Raw genomic sequence first — 25,502 nt, forward strand, 5'->3', positions numbered from 1 at the left:
GCAGCCTCCGCTCTGCAACCTTTTTTTGTGCAGTGGAATGACGTTAGCCGTTTTCCAGTCCATGGGTACTCTCCCTGTACTGAGGGAGAGATTGAAGAGTACGGATAGCGGTTCCGCCAGTACATCACACAACTCCCTGAGTACTCTGGGGTGTAGATTGTCCGGACCCATGGCTTTATTCACCTTGAGTGTTGTCAGTTTGCAGTAGACGTCTCCGGGAGTGAACTCGAAATTCCAAAACGGGTCTTCCGCTCTTTGCTTTGTCTGTAAGTGTGGACCGTGCCCTGGTGCCTCGCTGGTGAAGACTGAGCAGAAGTACTCATTCAGAAGTTCGGCTTTTTCGGAATCTGATTCCACATACTTCCCACACAATCAAGTTTATTTTAAAAAATTTTATACCGCCTAATCAGACTTCTTGGCATGGTATACATCAATAAAAGTAGTATGTAAGGTACATTAAAATTAAGATAAAATAACTAAATTAGTAGGTAAAACATTACTAGGGTAGATTAATACACAAAACAGACTGAGGAGATGTACGTCCACAGAGGGGAAAGGGAGAATGAACTACAATATAGAGCGAAAAGGAACATAATAAGGAAACAGGAGAGGAGGTGAATGTGCATCGTATTGTTCTTATAAGAACAGTTATAGTCCAAAAAGAGCGTCAGTAAAGAGAAATGTTTTTAGTTTTGATTTGGAGAACCAAAAAAAAAGATGAGACAAGGCCTCAGACTACTATGACTAGTTTTGATTTAAAATGGTTTTGTGCTGTTCCTTCACGTAAATAATTTGCTATAGAGTTCCAGAGCGAGGGAGCGGTAACCGTAAAATTATTGGATCGCAAAGTATTGATGTGTTATAGGGAAGGAATAGTGAGAAGATTTGGGGAGACTGAGCGAAGGGACCTGAGTGGAGTGTGAGGAACGAGGAGTCTATTGATAAATTCTGATTGGTTACTGGAACGTGTTTTGACTGTTTATGGAAGAATCCTTGGCTACGAGTACAAATTACCTGTCTAAAAAAAAACCAAAACAGTTTGTAAATATTTTCCTTAACCATAAATGGTTGTTTAAACCCAAGAACCAGGCGTAAAATGTGCTATGAAGTGCCTAGATCCTTTCTCCCCCAAACTAACCATGGCTCTTCTGTTACGGATCATTTCCTGTAGAGTGGCTCTGGATTGTGAAGCCCAGGCTGTGGTTCCCTTCAGGTCACAGAACTATTGTCTGATGAGTTCTCACTGAAAGAAATATGAAAAATGGATTGCCATGCAGGCGTAACTGGCAGGCTTCTGGAGCAGCTTTGTGCGGTGGGGGGTATAAGTTCAGGGCAGGATGAGCGGGTCGCATTCTTTGTTCTGTCGAGGAAATCCCCAGTCTTATTGGCCAGTTTGCTTCAGAGCCACCTGGATTTGGCCTTCACCCTCTCCATGCTGATGGGGGGGGGGGGGGCGGATGACTCTTAGGGAATAAACAGGAAAAGTTCGAACAATGCAGGGCTGGATTAGAAACAGGAAGCGTCCAGGGGTCGGCGGTAGCCCATGGCCGCTCAGCTGTAGAGAGAGGGGAGCATAGCAGTAGGTGAAGAGCTTAGGATTTTATAGGGAGGGAGTTGATACATCATAGCACAGGAGTCTGTCTCACTGTCTGCCACAGAATGAGGAATCAGTGCACAACTGGAATATATCCTGGTTCATGCTATCACTTTTCCCATCCATCTTTCTTCTCCCATCTTGGTCATCTGTAGCCCTCCCTTTTCACTTCTCCTTTCCCTCTTCTTCATCTACCATCCTCCCCGTCTCTCCATCTTTAACTCTCCTTTTCCTAACTCCATTCCTCACCCTCTCCTCTTTTCTCTTGTTCTCCACCCCCATCTTCTTTTCCTATCTCTATCCAAATTTATTCTCTAGCTCCCTCTCTCCCTTTCCCTCTCTTCATCCAAGTTTCTCTTTCACCCTCTCCTCTTTTCTCCTGCTCTTTTCCTCCCTCCCTCTCTTTCTGCTTTCCTTTATGTCTCTTCTTCCCCTCTGCTGGTTTTAAGTAAGGTTTGGACAAGTTCCTGGAGGAAAAGTCCATAGTCTGTTATTGAGAAAGACAAGGGGGAAGCCACTGCTTGCCCTGGATCGGTAGCATGGAATATTGCTACTCCTTGGGTTTTGGCCAGGTACTAGTGACATGGATTGGCCACCGTGAGAACAGGTTACTGGGCTTGATGGACCATCGGTCTGGCCCATTAAGGCTATTCTTATGTTCTTTCTCACATTTCCCATCCTCTTCTCTTTCCTTCTCAACCATTCTTTCTCTTCCCCCTTCGTTTCTGCTCTCTCCTTATCTTTTTATCTTTCTATCTTTCTCTCCACCCATCCTGTCTCCCTTCTCTTTTATTTTCCCTTACTCCTACTCCGCACCCAATATCAACCTGCCTCATTTTTCCTCGCCTAAAAGGGGAAACAGGTGAATGCTGCCACTCTGCCCTCTGCAACAAATCCTGTTCTCTTCCCTTCCTCTTGTTCAGCATTTCAGAGGGAAATTTCAGCCAAATCATGTAAAAACATTTGAAATCTTGTCCTGAGTGCACATTTTCCACTGTCGTTCTGTAGGACGCTGCAACCTTGCAAGGATATTGACTCTGATCCAGGACACCCCTGTGAATTTTGCCAAGAGAGGCTGCATTTCCCAGGGAAACTTCTCCTTAGCCCCAAACCTGCAGGTTTCCCTCTCCCTGCCTCCCTCTCCCTCCTGGTGATTCTGTTCAGATGAAGATGGGGGTGAAATTCATTCTAGGTCACTCTCCACCTTCCTCTCCAACTGTTGGGTGGCCAGAGGAAATGGGAAGGAAGTGATTGCATACATCCTATATAGGGAGGCGAGGAGAAAGCCAGGCAGCTGGAGGGTGGTAGAGGGCGGAAGGACTGGAAACTCAGTAACCTCCCTCCCAGCCCCCCAGTTTCCCTGAGACATCCCATCGGCATGGTCCATTTTTTCTGGGACAGACGGAGGACAAAGAAGAGAGACAACTTTCAAAGTGGAATTGAAAGAACCTCCCGCCCCCCCCTAAGAAAAAAGTTCCCCCTTCCTAACCCGAGATATATCTTTTTCAATTTTAAATCACCACAAATACATCTTTGCTCATCAGATTTTAAAAAAATATATTGAGGAGAAAAACTGCAGACGAATTCTACAGATGCCACAAGTGGGCACAATTTTGCCGGCCCATGGCACAAGATGGTGGAGTAGGGGCTGAAACTTTTGGGGAGAAATGCTGTTTTGTTAGGTTTTTGTAAACCTCTTATCTCATCTGAAAGGGGTAGGCACGAGCAATTTCAGTCAGAGTGGCTGGAGGCCCCTAATGAACTTCCTTGGACTCTCAGCTGAGCAGTGGACTCACTGGGTCTGACGGTGGGGCGAGGCAAACTGTGGGGCTGGTTGGTATGTTTTAGGGGTGCAGGGCGGTCGGAAGGATGCCCAGGCACCCGAGAACTTAGGATCACATCCATCCAAAACAAGGAGGAGAGACAGAGTATTACCGTCACCGGGATCACTCCCGCTGATAGAAGCAACGCTGTAGGGTCAGCCTCTGGGTGAGTACCATTTATAACACTTAAATTTATTTCTGAGGATTTATTTACTGTCTTTTCAAAGAAATTCACTCAATACAAGTACACAGTTCAGTAGCGGAATCTGTTTGTTAAGGATGCTCTATACTTAAATTACTGTATAGTCCTTATATTTAAATCACTGTATAGTCTTTGTACTGTCCAAATGTACTCCACTGTGAATGTTTGCTTGTAGACCAGTGGTTTCAAACTCGCGGCCCGGGGACCACATGCGGCCCGCCAGGTACTATTTTGAGGCCCTCGGTATGTTTATCATAATCACAAAAATAAAATAAAACAGTTTCGTGATCATATGTCTCTTTAGCTATAAATGGCAATATTATTAAGACTTAGCCAAAAAGAAAGATTTATAAACTATGAAGAGTTTTACCTCATGCAAAATTGTCATTTCTTTAATAAGACATTAACTATTTTTTCTGCGGCCCTCCAAGTACCTACAAATCCAAAATGTGGCCCTGCAAAGGGTTTGAGTTTGAGACCACTGGCTAAACTGTAACCATGACATCCTGTTTGCCTTTGGGAAGCAGAGCTGAGATTGTGATGTCATAATGCCTCATTCCACCAATAAGAGCCAGCCTCATCAGTGATGTCACAATGGCTTGATTGTCCTGTTCTCCCCTCTGCCCTCCAACCCAGCCAGCAGATTAACTGTTCCCCTTAACTCAGTGGTCTCAAACTCACAGCCTGCCAGGTCCTATTTTGAGGCCCTCGGTATGTTTATCATAATCACAAAAGTAAAATAAAACAGTTTCGTGATCATATGTCTCTTTAGCTCTAAATGACAATATTATTATTAAGACTTGGCCAAAAGGAAAGATTTATAAACTATGAAGAGTTTTACCTCATGCAAAATTGTCATTTCTTTAATAAGACATTAACTATTTTTGCTGAGGCCCTCCAAGTACCGACAAATCCAAAATGTGGCCCCGCAAAGGGTTTGAGTTTGAGATCACTGGTGTAGACCATTCTGAGCTACTGGGAGGACGGGATAAAAAATCGAAATAAATAAAAACAGAATTCCTGGTCACAACCTACAAACTCAGATGTGTTTAGAGATCTTTCCTGTTTTTATAACAAGATTAAAAGAAAAAAAAAAAGTTAAAACCTTCTCAGATCTGCATTAAGTGAGAAGGTTGAAATTATGATGCCCTTGAATTAGATGGGCTGTAAGTAATTTTTGTTTTGGGGAGGGGGAAAATGTCTAATGGGTCCCTTCACCCAATTTAGTTAGAGAGTATTATACGGATAAACCTCTCTGGGGTTTTCAAAATCCTGCTGTACCGGGGCACTCATAGTTCCCATTTTCTAAGTCTGCAGAAGGAACTGGATGAGGAAAAACCAGGATTGGCTCAGCCTTTCACCTCTATATATTTATCTGCCCTCTGCTGTTTGCTTACCCCCCCTCTCCACCGATAGAATAGGGTCATTTGGGATGAAGAGGGTGAGGACAGAATGCTGTGATCTTCAAATGTAGGGTCTGGACAAGGAGTGATCTAAGGGGTTAATCAGTAATATTTATTTTTAGTATTTTTATACCACTTATAACCTAAGTGGTGTACATTCAGGCACTCAAGCATTTTCCCCTCTCTGTCCTGGCAGGATCACAATCTATCTAATGTACCTGGGGCAATGGGGGGATTAAGTGACTTGCCCAGGGTCACAAGGAGCAGCGTGGGTTTGAACCCACAACCTCAGGGTGCCGAGGCTGTAGCTTTAACCACTGCGCCACTCTAGAAATCAAAATGTAGTAAAAGTGAGCCAAGTCTAGGACAATGAAGCCACCGTGACATCACTGATAAGGTTGGCTCTTATTGGTGGAATGAGGCATTATGACATCACAATACCAGCTCTGGCTATCAGAGGCAGGAACTTTTCACACTATTCATTCAATTTTCTATACTGTTCTCCCAGGGGAGCACAGAATAGTTTACATTAATTTATTCAGGTTCTCAAGCATTTTTCCCTGTCTGTCCCAGTGGACTCACAATCTATCTAATGTACCTGGGGCAACGGGATGGGATTAAGTGACTTGCCTAGGGTCACAAGGAGCAGTATGGAATTTGAACCCATAACCTCAGGGTGCTGAGGCTGTAGCTCTAACCACAGTGCCACACACTCCCCTAATATATAGCAAGCTACAGGAAATTCAGGGATTGTGGATGAAGGGTGACCATCGACAGCCATTTTAGGCCAGTCAGTCGTTCTGTTTTCGTAGTTGTGTCAACAACTGACCCTCACTCCTTGTTTAGTTTTCTTTCAAGGTAGAATGCCTCCCCCCCCCCCAGCTAGACTCTTCCTTGTTTGCTGGACATAAAGAACTCATCTTGCTGAGTGAACTTGGCATGAAACGCTAAAGAAGTGTTCCGAACCAAGCCAATGTTATCAGCAGATATTTTTGGCAGTGGGATATGGGTCCTAGGATGGGTTTCTCACAGAGTGGCATCATTCAGGAAGAAATAAGTCACGGGATTCAAATTCCATAACCATCAGGAGATGGGAATCCAAGTGTATACAGGAAGCAGTTTCCTCCGAGGTGGGGGTTGGGGTGAGGAGGGAGAGAGGACTGAGTCAGGTTCTTTCTACCTTTTGGTTGTCAAATCCTTCTGGAGTTGTTATTTTTTCCCCCTTTCTTCTCCTTTCCAGCCCTGGAAGAAAAGTCGGAACCATGTTCTCAGAAGAAAAGAAGGAAAACAGCCCAAAGTTCAGGAAGCTCCATTTCCCCGTCGGCCTTTGGATCAACTCTCCAAAGAAGCATTTTGCAAAGCTCAGTCGAAGGTGGCCCAGTGTGGCCTCAGTCAAGTAAGAACGTCCTCAGCCACTTCCCTTCTTCCCCCACCCACCCCTTTTTCTTCTGCTTGTTTGTGGACTGGGTGGAGGACCTAGCACACTATTTATCCCTACTGCTGGGATTTGATTTTGGTCCTATTGATGTCCCCCATCGTGGGGGGTGAAGGCAGTCATCAGTTAAAGCAATCAAGCTCCTTCTCACAGAACTTGTGGCGGCCATATTGGAACAAATAGCATGACAGAGGCCTGAGGCCTTGCTGCTCACAAATCACAATACGATTTTTATGTTCACTTTGCTATCTCATTGTCAGCCTCACTTTTTATCTCTTCTCCCTTCCCGTTACACTGATAATCCTCTGTATCTAACTGGTCTTGGTTCCTTTATTTCTAACCAAATGTGTTTTTCTGACGAGGCTTAGCTCTTTCTCTTATTTCTTGTCTCCATTTTCCTTTATTTTGACTTTTATCTGTTTGAGGGTGGCTGCCTATCCAAGGGCCATCAAGGCAAGCCAGTCCAGTCGCATGTTTTCAGTAGCATACAGAAATGCGCGTGATGTTTTTCTGTATACTCGCACGTGCAAGGGGCGTGTAACTCTGCAAGCCCAGTTGTAGAATTGCTTTTTCTGGTCTGTAGCTATTTGCATATCAATTCTCCCTCTCAAAGCTTCACCTTTCAAGCAGATGTCTATCCGGTCCGTTAGGGGTTTGCAGGTATCGCAGCAGACGGATGGATTGAATGAATGTTTTGTGTAGATGGATGACCGATTATGTATGGTAGTCTGCTGGATGTATGGTGTCATCCCCCTGTCTTTCCTTTTCTCTCCTCAAAAATGGCGTTCTTTTCCATGTTTTAAATTTTGTAAACCGCTTTGATATCAGTTGAAGGGTGATGTATAAATATTTTTATTTTATTTAATTATATTCCGCACATCCTACAATTCTACGCGGATTACAAATTATTCAGTTACTCAAGCACTTTTCCCTGTCTGCCCTGGTGGACTCACAATCTATCCAATCTACCTGCGGCAAGGGGGGGATTAAGTGACTTGCCCAGGGTCACAAGGAACAGTGTGGATTTGAACCCACAACCTCAGGGTACTGAGGCTGTAGCTTTAACCACTGCGCCACTCTAGATATCAAAATGTAGTAAAAGGGAGCCAAGAATAGGACAATCAACCTTGTGACATCACTGATGAGGTTGACTCTTATTGGTGGAATGAGGCATTATGATGTCACAATACCAGCTCTGGTTAGCAGAAGCTGAATCTTTTCACACCATTCATGAATTTATTTAGGTACTCAAGCATCGTTCTCTGTCTGTCCTGGTGGGCTTACAATCTATCTAATGTACCTGGGGCAATGGAGGATTGAGCAGAGCGGGATTTGAACCCACAACCTCAGGGGACTGAGGCTGCAGCTCTAACCACTAGGCCACTCCTTCCTCTCACTTCCTCCTTCCAAACTGTGCAGGATTCTCTAAATATCACGGGATTGTCTTGTCATCATCTCATAGAGTCTTAACTGTAACCTGCATCCACCGTTTCCCCCCTCCCAGGTCGACCTCCTCGGATACGGCTAGCCGCACTAGTGAAACAGTGGAACTTCGCCACCCCACCAAAAACAAGGTCAACCGTCACAAGCGCCTGTCCAACCTCTTCCATCGCAACACCAGCAATGTGAGCAGCATCAGCCTAGCCACCAGTGCCAGCCGCTGGACTAGCGAGAAGAAGCTCTCTGAGATCACGGTCCTCCGGCCAGAGGAGCTGGTGGAGCTCTCCAGCCAGAAGAATCTGCCGGGGATCCTGAAAATCTTTGGCCACGATATCTCCACCGGCGCCAACTACAAGAGCGTGCTGGCTACTCCACGCTCCACTGCCCAGGAGCTGGTGCGAGAGGCCCTGGAGAGGTATGCAGTGGCGGAGGCCGACGCCGACAGCTTTGCCCTCTGCGACTCGGTGGGGCGCTTCGAGGGCCAGACGGGCGAGTGGAAGCTGGAGCACTTGCGCATGGTGGGGGACCATGAGCGGCCCTTGCTGCTCCAGGAGATGTGGAAACCCAAGACTGGCTTCTCACGCCGCTTCGAGATCCGCTACAAGCAGGAAGTAGAGAAAATGATGGCGGCCGAGGATACAGAGACTGCAGGTAAGATGAACAGAAAGGGACACTTTTGTCTCCGGCTCCTCCACCACTGAAATCCCTGGTTGCCCAGCCAAGGCTTTGTGTGCTAATGTATCAAGATGTGTTCGGGGCTAGGCCTGTCACTAAGCGGAGGTGCGGGGAGGGAGTAAGTGAGGATCATCTCCTCTCCCCTCTCAACCCCTCTATCCTGCATCCATCCTTCCTCCACTGCCCTACTTCTGTCCCACCTCAAATCATTGTAGATGCAGTGCACACTCGGGTGTTCTTGGGGTAGGGGACAGCTAGGGGAGCGGCGATTAGGGCAGAGGGAGAAAATGCTGAACAGGAGTAAAGGGGAGGCGCTAAACTATGGGGGATTTAGGGAATGGGAATGTGCTGTATTATGAAGGGTGTTGGGGGGCTATGGGATGGGGGGCTAGAGAACAGAAGGGGTGATGCTGGACTATGAGGGAGGGTTAGGGAGTTGAAGGGGTGATGCTGGACTGTGAGGAGGGTTAGGGAAAGGAAGGGGAGGTGCTGGACTATGAAGGAGTTAGGGAACAGAAAAAGAGGTGCTGAAGGAGGGGATGCCGGCCACCTGGGGGAAGGGGAGGGGAGGGAGGAAAGGGAATTGATGTACTATGGAGGGATTAGGGAACAGAAAAAGAGGTGCTGAAGGAGGGGATGCTGGCCACCTGGTGGAAGGGGAGGGGAGGGAGGAAAGGGAATTGATGTATTATGGAGGGAAGTTGCTAAAGTACAGAGGAGGGAGCACATGGTTTAAGGTTTACCTAGGGTATTAGTACCCCTGAGCTGGCCTTGTATGTGTTGGTATGGTTGTCCGTGTGTGTGTGTGTGTGTGGTGCTCACTCAGCGTCTGTAACCTGACAGGATGTGACTCAGGATGCCGTAAAGCCATGTAACACTGACTCAGATCCTGCGGGTCCCCCATGATCAGACGTGTGGGCTCCAAGCAAGCCTATCCGAGAACCTCAGCCCACTCCACCCCCAAACTGCCATTTTGGCATGGCCATACTTCCAGCCTTACCGAAACAGGATGTAGAGGAAGACAGCAGCAGGAGGCCCAGTGTTCCCAATCCATGACACGACACGACACAAGGAAAGAGGAAGCTAGCGGCCGAACGTCCTGCAGAATAGCCTTACTGGGTCAGACCAATGGCTCATCAAGCCCAGTAGCCCGTTCTCATGGTGGCCAATCCAGGTCCCTAGTACCTGGCCAAAACCCAAGGAGTAGCAACATTACATGCTGCCAATCCAGGGCAAACAGTGGCTTCCCCCATGTCTCTCTCAATAACAGACTATGGACTTTTCCTCCAGGAACTTGTCCAAACCTTTCTTAAAACCAGCTACGCTATCCACTCTTACCACAACCTCTGGCAATACGTTCCAGAGCTTAACTAGTCTCTGAGTGGAAAAAAAATTCCTCCTGTTGGTTTTAAATGTATTTCCCTGTAACTTCATTGAGTGTCCCCTAATCATTGTAATTTTTGATGGCCTAAAATATCGATCCACGTGTACCCGTTCTACTCCACTCAGGATTTTGTGGACTTCAATCCTATCTCCCCTCAGCCAGCTCTTTTGCAAGCTGAAGAGTCCTAAAGCCTGTTTAGTCTTTCCTCAGGCCCATAGGAGAAGAAATAGGGAGGCTGGTTTGCCTCAATTATTTAATTATTTTAAGAATTTATACCCTCCGTAACACTAAGTGGCTTACAACAAAAAACGTACAAAACAAAACTTATTTATTTAAAACGTTTGTATACCGTTTACAATAATATTTAAACGGTTTACATCAATTAAAACAAACATAAAATAAAAACAAACCATATCTAATTTACATAATAAAGCAATTTCTTTTCTTCAGTGATAAAATACTGTAAATATAAATCAGCATATGTTACTCCCTTGGAGGTTACCCCTCTGCCAGAGACAGCATGTGTGTATTGTGGGGAAGGAGGAGTGTGTGTGCGTGCGTGCGAGTGTGCGTGTGTGTGTGTGTATGTGTACATGCAAGTGTGTGTGCGTGTGTGCGTGCAAGTGTGTGTGTGCGTGTGTGCGTGCATGCGTGCGTGGGCATGTGTGCGTGCGTGTGCGTGTGTGCGTGCATGTGTGTGGGTGAGTATGTGTGTACGTGCATGCGTGCGTGTGTGCGCACGTGTGCGTGCGCATGCGTGTGTGTGTGTGCATGTGTGTGTGCGTGCATGCATGTGTGCATGCGTGCATGTGTGCGTCTGTGCATGTGTGTGCATGCATGTGTGCATGCATGCGTGTGTGTGTGCGTGCGTGTGTGCGAGTGTGTGCGTGCGTGTGTGCATGCGTGCATGTGTGTGTGTGTGTGCGCATGCGTGTGTGAGTGCTTGCGCATGTGCGTATGTGCGTGCGTGCGTGCATGCATGCATGTGTGCGTGCGTGTGTGTGCGTGTGTGTGTTTGTGTGTAAGGGGTGGTACCACACATCTTTTTCCACGGGGCTTTTGCTGTGCTACAATTCATGGGTGCAGTGACTTTCGATGTCAGAGTTGCTAAGGTCATCATTTGGGAACCCTTAGAGGAGGGTACATAACATAAGCCTTGCCATTCATGCCCAGTATCATGTTTTCAACAGTGGCCAACCCAGGTCACAAATACCTGGCAAGATCTCAGAAAGTAAACCAGATTTTATGCTGCTTATCACAGGAATAAGCAGTGGATTTCCCCATGTCCATCGTAATAATGGCTTAAGCACTTTTGTTTTAGTAAGTGATTCAAATATTTTTAAACCCTGCTAAGCTAACTGCTTTTACTTTATTCTCTTCCAACTAGTTCCAAAGTTTAATTACGGAATGAATGAATAAATATTTTCTCTAATTTGTTTAAAATGTACTACTTAGTAGCTTCATTGCATGCCCCATAGAGTATTTTTGGAAAGAGTAAACAAGTGATTCATGTCCACCCACTTCACTCTAGTATTTTATAGACCTCTATCATATCTCCCCTCAGCTGTCTCTTCTCCAAGTTGAAAAGCCCTAAGCTTGTTAACTATGTGGATATTTAAGGATGTGAATCAGTAAACTCCATTCCCTTTTCTGTCTCTCCTTCCTTTCTCCTCTCCCTCCCTCCTTTTTCGCTTTCTCCTGTATTCATTCTCTTCCCCTTTTTCTACTTATTTCTCCCCAACCCCTATGCAGGTATAAATGCCCAGGCCCGCCGGTTACAGAAGAGCCGCTCCCGGGCCGCATCGGGCGGGAACCCATCTGTGAAAGACCGAGAGGACAACCTGTCCCTGCGCCGTAGCATTAGCGAAGCGAACCTAAACGGGAAAAAGCGTCGGGACCGCAAGAACATTAAAAGCATGGCAGTCAGCGGGGCTGAGCCTGTGCCTCCGGATGAGGTCCCCGAGTCACCAGGGCCAGAGAGCGGCGAACCTGCCGAGGACGCTGCCGATCTGGAACGTCTGACGCAGTGTCTGATCCAGCCCCCCACTGACCTCCCCTATTTCCTGCTGCTGCAAAGCTACAACCAGAGACAGGTCAGAGAAGCTGCGTCCTAGATTTTGTCCTCTCCCCTCTTCCCTCATTTTTACCACAACTTTTTTTTAAAAGTTTGGATTTAACTCACATCATTCTCAGGAGTAGCACCTCAGGGTAAGTTATATTCTGTCCCAGTAGGTATATCCCTGTCCCAGAGTGCTCACAATTAAGTTTCCAAGTTTTTTAATCATTTGATATACCTTCTATCATACAATCCATTAAACGGTTTACAATAAATTCTGTAGTAAAATAAAACAAAAAGAAATAAAAGCAGTATTAAAATCCAATAAAATAATATAGCTTGGTTTTAAGGACCAAAATATACTAACATTGACCATTAGGAAAAGGACACTAGGAAGTAAAATTGCATCGAGATTAGAGAATGACACGGGGAAAGATTGTTCCTTGTCCCCGCAGAAACTCCATTTCCCGTCCCGTCCCCGCAAGTTTTCTCACTGTCCCTGTTCCTTCCCCATTCCTGTAAGCTCTGGCATAACCGCACAAACCTCGGACACTTATGATTTAAAAATGTTTGAAGCTTATGCAAGTGAGGACAGAGCCTGCAGGGATGGGAAAATGAGTTCCCATGGGGACGGAGAAAAATTTGTCCCTGTGTCATTCTCTAATCGAGATAAAAAGAAAATGGGGGGGGGGGGGGGAGGGAGGGAAGGAGAAAACAATAGGATGGGGATTGCTTCTTAAGAAATGTTTGTCAATCTCTGCTAAAGGAGTCTAACCTTAAGTGTTGAAGTCGTCTTTAAAGAGAAAAGTTTTGATTTTGGATCGGAATTTTTCCAAAGAGAATTCTAATCTGATGTCTAGGGGTAAAGCGTTCCAGAGAGAAGGTGCAGTAACAAAAAAAAAAAATAATAATAATTACCTTGGAGGGTTTAGTGACTTGCCCAAGATCATAAGGAGTTGAGACCACTCTTCTAACTATTCAGCTATCTCACCTCCCCCCCCTCACCCACCCACCCTATAATTACAGTTCTGCTATAATTCATAATTGATTCATGGGGACCAGGAAGTGACATCAGAGGGAGGGCCGAGGCCGGCACAGGCAGCAGGTTGGAGATGCTGCTTGTGCCAGCAAACAGTTTAAGAGTTAAGGGGGGAGGAGCGGGGGGGGAGGGAGATGAGGGCGAGGGAGCACCACCGCTCTGGGTGCCCCCTACCTTTGCAATGCCATATCCCCTCTCTCCACATAAGTAGGGTTAACAGACATCTGGATTTTCCCAAACATGTCCAGGTTTTGAAAAGCCTCCTCTCAATCACGTTGGGCAGGTGGCAATCTGCGCATGCGTGGATTGCCTCCTGCCCAATCAAAGCAGGCAGTGTTTGGGGGCGGGGGGGCGGGGCAGAGCTAGGGCGGGCCTGGGGTGGAGATGGGCGGACCTGGGGGGGGGGCGGATCTAGGCTGTCCGGATTTTACAATGGTAAAATCTGGCAACCCTACACATAAGAGAGAGCCAGCTGCTTACACCTGAATATTCAATTGCAGTGCCTGGAACTAGCTCAGTATTGAACATTCGGGAATAACACCAGAGGTGGCTAAAAAAAAAAAAAAAATGCTACTACCCCTTTCTGAATATTGATCCCTTAGAGCAGGGCTAGGCAATTCCGGTCCTCAAGAGCCACAAGCAGGCCAGGTTTTCAGGATATCTGCAATGAATACGTATGAGACGGATTTACATGCCCTGCCTCCTTGAGATGCAAATCTATCTCATGCATATTCATTGGGGATATCCTGAAAACCTGGCCTGCCTGTAGATCTGGAGGACCGGAATTGGGCAGCCCTGAGCTAAGGGATAGGCAATTCCGGTCCTCCAGAGCCACAGGCAGGCCAGGTTTTCCGAATATCCCCAATGTATATGTATGAGCTTGATTCACATGCACTACCTCCTTGAGATGCAAATCGATCTCATGCATATTCATTGCGGATATCCTGAAAACCTGAGCTGCCTGTGGCTCTCGAGGACCGGAATGGCCTAGCCCTGCCTTAGAGTGTAAGCCCTCTGGGAATAGGGAACCACCTGACTGTTACTCTCTTTGAGCTGTGACTGAAAAAGGTGTGAGCTGAATCCCTCGTAGGCCATGTGTAGCCAGTGGCATGGTAAGAGCGAGCGACACCCGGGGCGGTAGCAACCCTCCCTGCTGCATGCCCCCTTCCCTTCCCCCGTACCATGTTAACTTCTCCGGTGTGAGCAGCTTGCCCACATCGGTGTCCGCTCGCCCCTTGACATCACTTGCTAGGAGCAGGTCCCGGAAGTGACATCAGAGAGAGCGCCAATGCCGATGCGGGCAGCAACCTCGCGCCGGGGAAGTATAAAAGGTACGGGGAAGGCAAGGGATGCATGTGTGTGGCAAGGAGAGGAGTACTGCACCCTTAGCAAGACAGCGCCTGGGGCGGACCGCCCCCTCGTCCCCCCTAATTACACCACTGTGTGTAGACAAAATATTAGCAATCGCATACATATGAGCCTGCTTTCTGATCCCTTATGTGCATTCCTGGCACCTACATTTTGGTGTCCTTTATATATAGGGTTATCAGCCATTTGGATTTCCCCGGACCCTGGGGATGAGTCTAGGGCAGGGGTAGGCAATTCCGGTCCTTGAGAGCCGGAGCCAGAGCCAGGTCAGGTTTTCAGGATATCCACAATGAATATGTATGAGATGGATTTGCATGCACTGCCTCCTTGAGATGCAAATCTATCTCATGCATATTTATTGTGGATATCCTGAAAACCTGACCCGGCTACAGCTCTCAAGGACTGGGATTGCCTACCCTTGGTCTAGGGGGTCCGGATTTTCCAAACGGAAAATCTGGTAACTCTATTTATATAGAATTAGACTCTATATGCAAGTGAATGTGCTTCTAGTTTCACTCTAGGAAACAAGAGATTTCCTATGCAATGGCAGGATAATCAGGTAACAGAATCTGGGGGGATGGTGGTGTGGAACTGTGGTATGGAACTATGGAACTGTGGTGGTGTGGAACTGTGCTGATGTTTCTTCTGGGGCAGCAGTAGTAGTAGGCCTGGTAGGTGGAAGGAATGAAGGGAAGATGCTGAACAGCAGGAGTGGGGTGGCTATGGAGAGATGAGATGCTGGACACCTGAGGGAAGGGCAAAGAAAGATAGGGAAGATGTTAGCCAATTATGGTGGAGGGTTGGGAAGGGAATGAGATGCTGGACACTGGAAGGGAAAGAGAGGGGAGATGCTGGAACAGAGGGAGAGATACTGGACATCTTGGGGGTGAAAAGGAGAGGAGATGCTGGACCCCGGGGAGGTGGAAAAGGAAAGAGATGCTGGACTTCAGGTGGGAAAAGGGAGGGAAATGCTGGACACCTGGGGGAAGCGGAGGAAAGATGTTGGATACCAGGTAGGAGAGATGCTAGACACCAGAGAGAAGAAAGGGGAAGAGAGATACTAGATACCAGGGGGGTAGAAGGGGAGGAGAGATGCTGCAAATTGGGGAGGGGAAAGAGAAGGAGAGATGCTGAACACCTGGAGGATGGGAAGGGAGCAGAGATTCTGTACACAGGGAATAGGAAAAGGGAAATTCTAAGCTAAGGGATAGAGGTAGGGCTTTGAGCCACCATGGAGGCAGGGACGCAGTTCAAAGACCTGAAAGTTTACTTAGTGGCCCAGTCTTGGTGATAAAACTAGATGTGATTCAGTTGCTCCTGGTCGACTGGTTACCTTTAAATGGAGGACTCCTAAGGTTTCACCCCACTTCCTCTCTCTTATACGATACAGGACTTTGTCCTCTATGTGATGACCAGGAAGCAGCATCTCTTTGGGCGGGCAGAGCGGACATCCCGGGAAAAGGACGCACCCTATGTTGACACCTTCCTGCAGGCTCCAGACATCCTGCCTCGCCACTGCTGCATTTGGCTTGTCGAGTCACTAGGTCGTGGGAGAGTGACACGTGTGCGGCCTTACCGTGGAGCTCTGGTCACCCACAACGGAGGTGTCCTGCAGAGGGAGGCTGAGCTTTCCACTGGGGATCTGCTGGGACTCGGGGAACACTTCCTGTTTATGTATAAGGACCCCAGAGTTGACCAGGGCCGCCCTGCTTGGCTCCCCAAAGCTTGGACTTCCAGTGGACTCAGCGGGGCCTTCTCCTGTCAGATGTGTGGACGCTCGCTCCATGAAAGGCAGGAGGCTTTTCAGGCTTACATGGAAAGCCGAGACCTGGTGCTGCGATTCCGACCCCAGGAAGAGGAGGCCCTTCTGAGGAAGATCATCGACAAGACAGGCCACCCCAGCAACGATTTCAAGCTCGCTCCGGCCTACCTCTTCGGCCTTTGCCTCGAGTACTCAACGCGGGCCCTGGAGCCTGGGCACTTCCCCAGACTGGTGATGAAGATCGCTAACCTCATCAAAGAAGTCGTCTGGGTAACCCTGGTTACTTTGCTAATCAAAATTTTCTAAATAAAAAAACATGGTTGAATGCCAATTATTTCATCTTTTAGCATCATAAGTTTAAATGTCATTTTAATTTGATGTATGTTTAGTTGTGGGCCACCCAGAACTGAAGGGAAAGCGGGATATACCGGTAAATTATATAAATAAATAAATAAGAGGACCATAATTTAGATCACAGCTATTGACGTTTTGCAAAATGCTGTCTGCCAGGGCTAAAAAAAGGCCCATATATTCACTGAATATCTGGGAATCACCACTGACCGGCAACAGCGGCGTAGCCATGAGGGGATATCTTGGGGCCCCCTCATTTCGAGCTCAGGCCCCCTCCAAATCTGCAGCACCTCACTAAATGTCTGGCGGGGATGTTGAAGCCCTGCCAGCCAAAGAAATTCAGGGTCCAAGCTGTGCTGCTGTACTCAGAAGCCGATGGCGTGCCTCCAGCCACACATGCTCAGTTCACAGAAGAGCTGAACAAGCTTGAGGAGTCCTGGAGTTGTCGCCTGGTTGCACACCACTGATTTCTTTTACAGTAGCAGCACAAGAAGAAGGTGAGAGGTATGGACACTGCATTTCTTTGGCTGGCAGGGCTTCAGCATGTATGCCAGCAAAGGTATTTTAATTAGCGTGGAGGGGGGGGGGGGGAGGTGGAATGCGTTGCCCCTCCAGTCCACTCCTGGGCCACCTCAAAATTGGAGAGCTGGCTACGCCCCTGATAGCATTACAATCTGGATAAGAGTAATATTCCAACCCAACCATTAACCAGAGAGCTAACCAAGTCATGGACACTAACTGGATAACCACTTTCAAAAAAGCACAGTCAGTCTGTGCCTCTGGAATGCCTCCACCGTAGAGAGGTCTGGGCTTCTAATATGGAGGAAGGAATGCACAGATTTGTGATGGGCCCTATAAAATTTAAATTTTATACTCTCTTTTCTGAATCTGAGCTCATCAGTCAGGTACACAAGTGTTCACAATCCGAGTGTCACCTTAGTTACTGGAGGGTGCCCGAGGTCATAAGGAGATCAACGGGATTTGAACCCTGAGGCCACCGATTAACTTTGAGGCAACAAGGTCCAAGCCAGGCCCGATTTTGCTTCTTGTCTAGATTTCTGGGTACTAAACTACAGCTGTGGAGACACAATGAGAGAAAACTCAAGCCAGGCTTGACTAACCCTCCCCACCACCTGGTGACATAGAACCTTCTGGTGACTCCACTGCCAAACAGGTCTACCTAGTGGTGAAGCTGGTATCTTATCATTCTTATAGCAATGGAGTTTTGGGCACATCATTTGCCACCCTGAATTCAAAACAATTCCCCCCAACTTGGAGGCTGTCTTGGTTAATAATCGCACATTCTTTTCTCTTTCTCTCAAACTCCTTAGGAGAAGATCAAAGAAATTGGAGACAAACAACCGGAAAAGTAAGACTGTTTCTCCTTTTTCTATCAGTCTGAAACTAAATTGATTGCTTGTTAAAGAAACTTAAAATGTAAAATTATCAAGATTTCCCCTTTCCATTTCTTGAGGTTCACTTGTGAATGCTTTTTTAAGGAAAGGGGGAACAATCAGATTAACCAATAGCTTATGCTTATAAACAGACTGCTTTCCTCAAGAACACTGCTTAAAAAAAACAATCATGGCCTCTTATCTCCCTAACATTCCCTTTTGTACAGGTGACTCTGCATAAAAGGGTTAATTCATAGATTGTAAAAATCTTATTTAGTCGATGAATAAAATTATTCCAATTTCCAAAAAGATATTCAACAATTGATAAATCATCATTCACTTGTCCTTTATTGTTGTGTACTTTGCTTGCCCCAACAATTGAATGCCCGACGGGACCCATTTCGCCTAGACAGGCTTTTTCAAGGATTCCTACAGGGAGCACTTATTTTTGCCGTAAGTGAGAGGACGGCAAAAATAAGTGCTCCCTATTGGGGCAAGCAAAGTACACAACAATAAAGGACAAGTGAATGATGATTTATCAATTGTTGAATATCTTTTTGAAATTGGAATAATTTTATTCATTGACTACATAAGATTTTTACAATCTATGAATGAACCCTGTTAAGTGAGGCTATTCTTCTTTTTTGTGGATTTTTCCATTGAACCTCACTTCCAATCTTCTATACTTAATTTTCTTAGTGTTTACAGGTGACTCTGCCCCTGAAATGTTACTGCAATTGAGTTAATTGACTCTGAGGGAGGACCCTGTTCACAGCCAAACTCTCCAATTCACCTCCTACCCACCCAGCTTGCTGCAGGAGTTTGTAAGAGTTGGTAGTCATTGACCAGAGAGCATAGAATAACTCACTGTGGTGTTGTCCAGGACAGTCTGATAATACTATTGATGAAAATCAACTCAACTCAACCTAACCCAACTCAAATTCTGTTGACCATGAAATCCCTTTTCTGGCTTCCTAGCTTCTAACCTGCCAAGGTTTGACAGGCAATCCTAGGACAATTTTCCTATGTACCTTGTTTTCAAAACAAGGGATTCAGGTTTCAGGTTATGGGGCTTTATGACCACGAGGAGGGAGCAAGATGGTGCAGTCAAGTTCACGAGAGCAAAGTCAGTGAAAAATCCAGGAGTCAGGAACCAGGAAGTGAGTCAATGGGATCCAGCTTTTCTTCTCCAATCTCTAATCCCTGGGGGTGTCATAGATCTCTCCCATGCTATACCAGGGTTTCTGCTTTCCTTGTGCTCCTCTGGCTTTGCTGCTCAGTTTGCTGTATGCAATGCCAGCGCTCACTGATTAAAGTCCCAGGGATATCTGACACAGCCATAGCTCTGATAATCCTGCTTGTCTATAGAAAACTGGTGACTTGGGCCACCAGAACACACTTGGCTAGAAATTAGAAGCCCCCAAATCATTGGTTTAAATCTGTAGCAGGAATAAAAATAGATTGGTCTTTTATCTCCTTGAAGGTATTCTGATGAACAATGACTATAGCTCTCTGAGGTTGTTGGGGAGGGGTTCTGAGCAGGCAATCTTAGACTCTAAAATAGAAATGTCTGTCCGATTCCAGTCAACAGGACAAATCACACATGGGCACGCTCAGCGTCGAGGAAGTGGCCGCCGACCTCAGACCTCTCATGCTGTGGATGGCCAACGCAATGGAGCTACTCAACTTTGTGCAGAAAAAGGTCCTGGAGATGGAAAAGGATTGGGGTTTGGAAGGCAAGTGGCCAGAATGAAATTGAAGACCCTTCCGTTTGATAACTGAACTCTCTTCAACAAATTAACTCTACATGAACACTCAGTAATCTCTTGATATTGACCAGGCTTCTCTCTCTCTATTCTCCCCTTCTTCCGATTCCCCTCCTTGTCATATGTATCCTTTTTCTCATTGCACTGTAAGTCGCCTTGAGCCTGCACAGGTATGCCCAAATACTAGATTAGATTAGAATGCTGAAATGACTGTTCTTTCGGTTCCAGGTGCGCCGTAGATTGATGAGGGAGATGGGAAGGAGCATGGATTGAATGACATGCGTGTGATGTATTATCTGTTATGGGTGCGCAGCTTAAAAATTTCCACAGTCTCCTTTCTGGAATGGGTTTTTGTTTTTTTTTTTTGCATTTTTTCGTTATGGGAGCAATGTCGTTAAGAGTGTGTGTTCTTTTGGAAACATGCACACTATTAGCAAAACAACCCCCCCCCCCCCCCCCAATGAAATGTCATGTTTTTTCCTGTTTTCATTTGAAATGATATGCAATGACATGGAGAACGTCATTGACGTTTTCCGTGTCTTTTCAAATGAATAGAGATCCTTATTGCCTTTGGCCAGGTAAGCAAACACCATTGGCGCACCAGGCATGTGCCTTGATATCTTTCATCTGTGTCTTCCAGGAGTACCCCATGATGCCTTGCTCTCTACTGACTTGGAGACCTGCGAGGAGGGCATGGTGCTGCTTGATGAAGTCATCATGTACACCTTCCAACAGTGTGTTTACTACCTCACCAAGGTGAGCAGGAAAAGCCGGGGGATGCGATCAACTCAGTTCTACATTCTGAATATAGCTTGTATTCTTTTTAACGTGCCATGGTAACCAATGCTTCTAATGTGTAGGGCTATCAGCCAGAAAATTTTCATTTCACGTTGTTTCCTCCTATGTTGATTTTTGGCAATGTTTGTTTTTGTCGTCTTTGTATTTTTTCCCCTCATTTTGTCATTCTGTCGTTAAGAGTGCACGCTCTTTTAAAACCGTGAACGTTATTCAGGAAGAGCACACATTATTGACGGCAAAGAAAAAGCATGACATTTCATGCTCATTTTTGTTTGCCAACGAAAATGGATATGTTGTTTCAAATGAATGTACATCACTACCGATGTGAGCCTTCCTCCAGTAGAAGGTGAGGACATTGTAATGCATGAATAGAAAGTAGGAGATTAATGTGATCACTAGAAAACTCCAACCCAACTCAACTTAAAGAGTTGATCCAGTCCTGATGTTGCTTCACCTAGGTCAACTTGATCCAGTCGTAGTGTTGTCTCATTACAAGCTGGAAAATGTAGGTGGTGTTCAGAATTATATCTCCTTGCATAGCAACTGGTTTTATGGGGGGAGTGAGTGACCAGGGTTATAAAAGCCTCTCTCCGATAACCCAATTGCATTGGCCATCCTCGGTAGTGCTGGTGATAGGTTTGTATATCAATGTCCTACTTTTGAGAAGACAAATTGGGAAACAGATTCCATAATCCCTTGTGACAGACCCTGTCCCAACACGACGTCTGGCTTTTATTTTGGAAATATTCAGTCCATGCCTTACACTCTATCTGTCCCCCTGATGCTGACTGCAAGAGGGCTTCAACACTAAGTAAAATCTAAACATTTTTTTGCAGTTACTGCAGAGAGGAAGTAGCAGCCTAAGCACAGTCTGTTCTGGTGTGCGGTGTAAAAGCAATGATATTATATAGACTTTACCTTCCCTCTTCTTCCTTTCATGTGAATCATTTAGAGCTCATTGCACCCCTCTCTTGTAGACGCTGTACTCTGCTCTACCTGACCTCCTGAGCAGCAACCCTTTCACCGCCCCAGGCAACTTCTCAGAGGTGAAGGAGTTAAGCAACATGCCAGAAGGCATCCGTGGAACACTCGCCATCTACCAGGCCACTCTTGATCTAACCAAGGAGTGCCAGCTGCACCCAGACCTGGTCTCCCAGACGTTTGGCTACCTTTTCTTCTTCTCAAATGCCTCGTTGTTCAACACCCTGATGGAGAAAGGTAAGAAGTGGGAAGGGAGGGCGGGGGCAGATGGAGAGGCATAGGGATGGGTAGAGGCAGGGATGGCATTACAGGAGTGGGGTGACCAGGGTAATTGTCCTGCTCTCCCATGTCACAGAGGGTTGCAAGTCTCTCTGAAGCAGGACTGCTAAGTTATCTGGTTCTAAAAGGGAGATTTTAGAGCTGTCAGAAAGCCAGGACCGGCTTATCTAGTGCATTGTGGGACTTGTAGGATGGATTTTCATGGGTAGAATCAGAGACTACAAATCCCACACTGCCCACTGTTTGTGTAGTTGGTAGATCTCGGTATGTGTATGTGTGTGGTGGTGGTGGGGATGGGGGGGAAGGAGTGTGTGTGTGTGTGTGTGTGTGTCTTAGTATGGCTGTGTGTCTTTGTCTCTTTATGTCGTGTCTCGTGTGTGTATGTGTCTGTGTGTGTGTGTCTTTTTCTGTTTATGTCGTGTCTCTCTATATATCTGCAGGCGTATGTTTCTTTATGTTCCGTGTGTATCTGTATATTTCTGTGTGTATGTGTGCGTGTGTTAGCAGACTGTGACACCGCTCCCTCCCACTGTCCCCAGGAGGTGAGTTCCTGCCATTCTTCCCTCCGCTCCTGTTATCTAGAGGAAGTTGGGCCTCTTCCTGCCGCCTCACGTGCTCCCTCTCCAGGACGCCCACCAGCCTAGCTGCAGCCCCCCCCTCCTCAGCCTGTCTGCTTTCCAGTGCCAGGCATTAAAACAGTTTCTTCCTCTCTGCCCTCTCTTCCTCACCATCTGCTGCAGGTACCACCGAATCTTTCTACCAATGGTCCAAGGCAGTTCAGATCCGGACCAACCTCGACCTGGTGCTGGACTGGCTGCAGGGCGTAGGACTCGGGGACATCGCGTCGGAATTCTTCCGGAAGCTTTCCACGACTGTGAACCTGCTCTGTATCCCCAAAACCAGCCTCCTGAAGGTGGGAGCGATGCTCCAGCCCATTCCTCAGATCTCCCACCTCCCCTTGTCCAGCTGCCTAAGATCTGGCCCTGCACTGTCAGTCCATCACCTTCCCCAGTAATGTCCCTATCCTGGGAATAACCAGGGGGATTCAATGCCAGCACTATTAGTCCCTCCCCCCCTCCCCTCCCGAGCACTCTCCCTGTCCTGGTGATACACAGGGGACTTCAGACCCAGCACTGTCCCAGAGATACCCAGATGGAGGCTTCCCTCCCTCACTGTCTCTGTGTTTAATTGATGACAGGTGTCCTGGTCCTGCCTTCGCACTGATTATCCCGCTCTCACTCCTGAGCAGCTCAACCACCTCTTGCGAAATTACCAGTTGGGAGTGGGCCGAACCCGCCCTGTGATCTGGGACCCTCCAGAAGAAGTGAAAGAGGAGCTGGCGCACAGTGAGTCTATATCTCTCTCTCTCTGGCTCCTGCCGAGGGCACCTGTCCTCTCTGTTTCCATTGCACAGATCCCTCTCTCACACCCGCCTCCGCTGTGTCCCTTCATGGTCCCCTCTATCATGGTGTGGAAAGGACACATTGGCTCTGAAAATGAAAGGATGGAAACAGCAGATCCCTCTTGGCTCTTGGATTTCACTGTGTCCACGAAGCCCAGTGCTGAATCTGCTGCTCATTGGGTCACAGAACAGGACGTTCCTTTGGTACAATAACTTTGAGGAGCGGACACTGGGTGTTGAAGGCAGCGGAAGTAAAATCCGGATGTCTCAATCTGTCTTCCTTGCTTCCATTGCTTTCAATGGAAGTAAAATCCGGATGTTTCAATTCATCCTCCCTTTTTCTGGAACCTTATGATAACCCTATATTGGGGTCTCTCTGATGGCGTCAAAATCTGGGGGGGGAGGTTTAGCATTCCTATGGGATGTACAGTGTTGCCCGAGTGCTAGAACATCCTGAGCATTAGAGGCTGAGCCGGGGATTAGAGTGACTCACCCCAGGGTCACTATTAATATTCAGTTTTTCTAGAGCACTACCAGACGTACGCAGCGCTGTACAGAGTCACAAAGGAGACAATCCATGCTCGGATGAGCTCACAACAGACAAAAAGGAGAGAGTTACTGACAGAACCAGGGAAATAATGTGACTTATGGCAGGGTCACACAGATGGTTCTAATCCTCGGCTCTGTCACCAACTCCTTCTGTGCGTCCCTGGCATAAATCACTTTATCTCCCTGTGCTTTAGGTCTAATCCCCAGTTCTGTCCCTCTTATCCTTCTGTATCTCCATGTTTAACCTGGAGTGCAATGGGATTGGAGTGAGGTGCTTTTGCAAAGCTGCAAGGAAAGAAGATATTCCCGGGAAAACAGGAGATACCCAACTTCCCCAAAACTCAGAAAGTAGTAGGCAAACAGCGAAGGAGACTCTGGTGTCCCATCACTTTTACTGTATATCAAGACTCGACACGATCATGTTTCGGCCTTCAAATGGAGAAAGTGGCGCACAAGTATTGCGGTCAAGCTTTGGTTACAACTGCAAGATTGGCGTTAAGAGCCATCTTTCAGACTTCACTACATTGGCGGATGGGCAGACTAGATGGGCCATTTGGCCTTTATCTGCCATCATGTTTCTAAGTTTCTATGTTTCTGAGTTTACTTTAGAAGAATAGGATGCATAACCTCCATCATATGTCAGACTCCTGAAACAGGCCTATTTGAGGAACAAAACACGATCATGTCAAGTCTTGATATATAATAAAAGTGATTGGACACCAAAATCTCCTTAGCTATTTGCCTTAAGGAAAGAAGATATGTCATCATGGCAGCCGCCATATCCTTACGTATTTTATGCCTCTCCTCTCTTTTTAGCCGACATTTTTGAGAGCTTCACCGACCACCCTCCTCTGATCCTGCCCTGTGACCACTTCGTCATGGACCTCTCCGTGCCCGTGGTCAGCGAGATCTTCCACCAACAGCTGTGCGAGCTGCGTCACTTTGTCTGGGACCTGGAACAGCAATTGGTGCCGGCCAACCAGCGACCCTTCTACTGACTGGAGATCAGACGCCGAGGGAGCGGCACCGATGGTGTATCTCCTTCAGCACAGGATGGAAGACGGAGGAAGAGATGCAATCTCTGCCAAAAGAAAGGGGACATTTGATGATATGGAAGCGTGTATTTTGATGAACCTGATCTTAAAGTCTGCCGAATTTACAACCCTCGCTGGTAACTGCCTGCCTGGGGTAATCGATTAACTCAGGCACCTTATTAATAACCCAAAGACACTTGTCTACAGTGTATGTAGTATTTTCTACAGAAAGATGCCCCAGAATTCAGGCCCACAGAATGTAAGGTGGTTCTGACACTGAGGACGCTGAATGTGCTTTAATTAAATGAGCTGACTGACATTGTTAATTCTTATAATTAAATAATATCAATGGAGCCCAAAAATTCCAGCAGGTGGGATTATTATTTTGATAGTTCTGTGTCGTATGTAGGAGAGTTCAGCTGTGGGAGGGAACTCACAGCTCCTGCTCTCCCAGCCTCTCCCAGTAGGAGACACTGTAGGGAATGGTGCAGGAGCGCTGGGTGTGGGGGGAGGTCACAGCTACTGCAGTCCCAGCCTCTCCCAGGAGGAGGTGCTGTAGGGAATGGTGCAGAAGTGCTGTGAACTAATGACATGGAAGGGGAAGTTTGATGCTAGTTGCTTTTCACCTCAGCAAATGAGGGGAAAAAGGATCCTGAGCCTCGAGGCAGGAAACATCTGGAATTTCTGAATAATAGTCCTTATCGCAGCAGATGGAAGAGCCAACTGCAGTCATTGACAATACATATGCACCCATTCAGACAGACGGA

The 25,502-nt window shown here is 46.9% G+C and overlaps 1 protein-coding gene across 1 annotated transcript; it reads left to right on the forward strand.

The window, feature by feature from the left end:
- The first annotated feature begins 2,886 nt into the window (after positions 1–2,886).
- On the forward strand, positions 2,887–25,086 carry RASIP1 (Ras interacting protein 1). Its single transcript, XM_033961935.1, has 12 exons — positions 2,887–3,583; positions 6,263–6,418; positions 7,962–8,548; positions 11,709–12,049; positions 15,810–16,451; positions 17,864–17,901; positions 19,511–19,662; positions 20,333–20,448; positions 21,468–21,708; positions 22,491–22,663; positions 22,949–23,096; positions 24,518–25,086. The coding sequence occupies exons 2-12, from the start codon at positions 6,285–6,287 to the stop codon at positions 24,697–24,699; spliced, it is 2,754 nt and encodes a 917-aa protein (XP_033817826.1). The 5' UTR covers positions 2,887–3,583; positions 6,263–6,284; the 3' UTR covers positions 24,700–25,086.
- The last annotated feature ends 416 nt before the right edge of the window (positions 25,087–25,502 follow it).

Source organism: Geotrypetes seraphini, chromosome 10 (assembly GCF_902459505.1).
Source record: "Geotrypetes seraphini chromosome 10, aGeoSer1.1, whole genome shotgun sequence".
Classification (NCBI taxonomy): domain Eukaryota; kingdom Metazoa; phylum Chordata; class Amphibia; order Gymnophiona; family Dermophiidae; genus Geotrypetes; species Geotrypetes seraphini.

Bases quoted from the DNA above. Each gene is read 5' to 3' on its own strand.
- RASIP1 (XM_033961935.1), top strand. From the start codon at position 6,285: ATGTTCTCAGAAGAAAAGAAGGAAAACAGCCCAAAGTTCAGGAAGCTC. The intron at 21,709-22,490 runs GTAAGAAGTGGG...CATCTGCTGCAG, and splicing joins CAACACCCTGATGGAGAAAG to GTACCACCGAATCTTTCTAC. The intron at 23,097-24,517 runs GTGAGTCTATAT...CTCTCTTTTTAG, and splicing joins GAAAGAGGAGCTGGCGCACA to CCGACATTTTTGAGAGCTTC.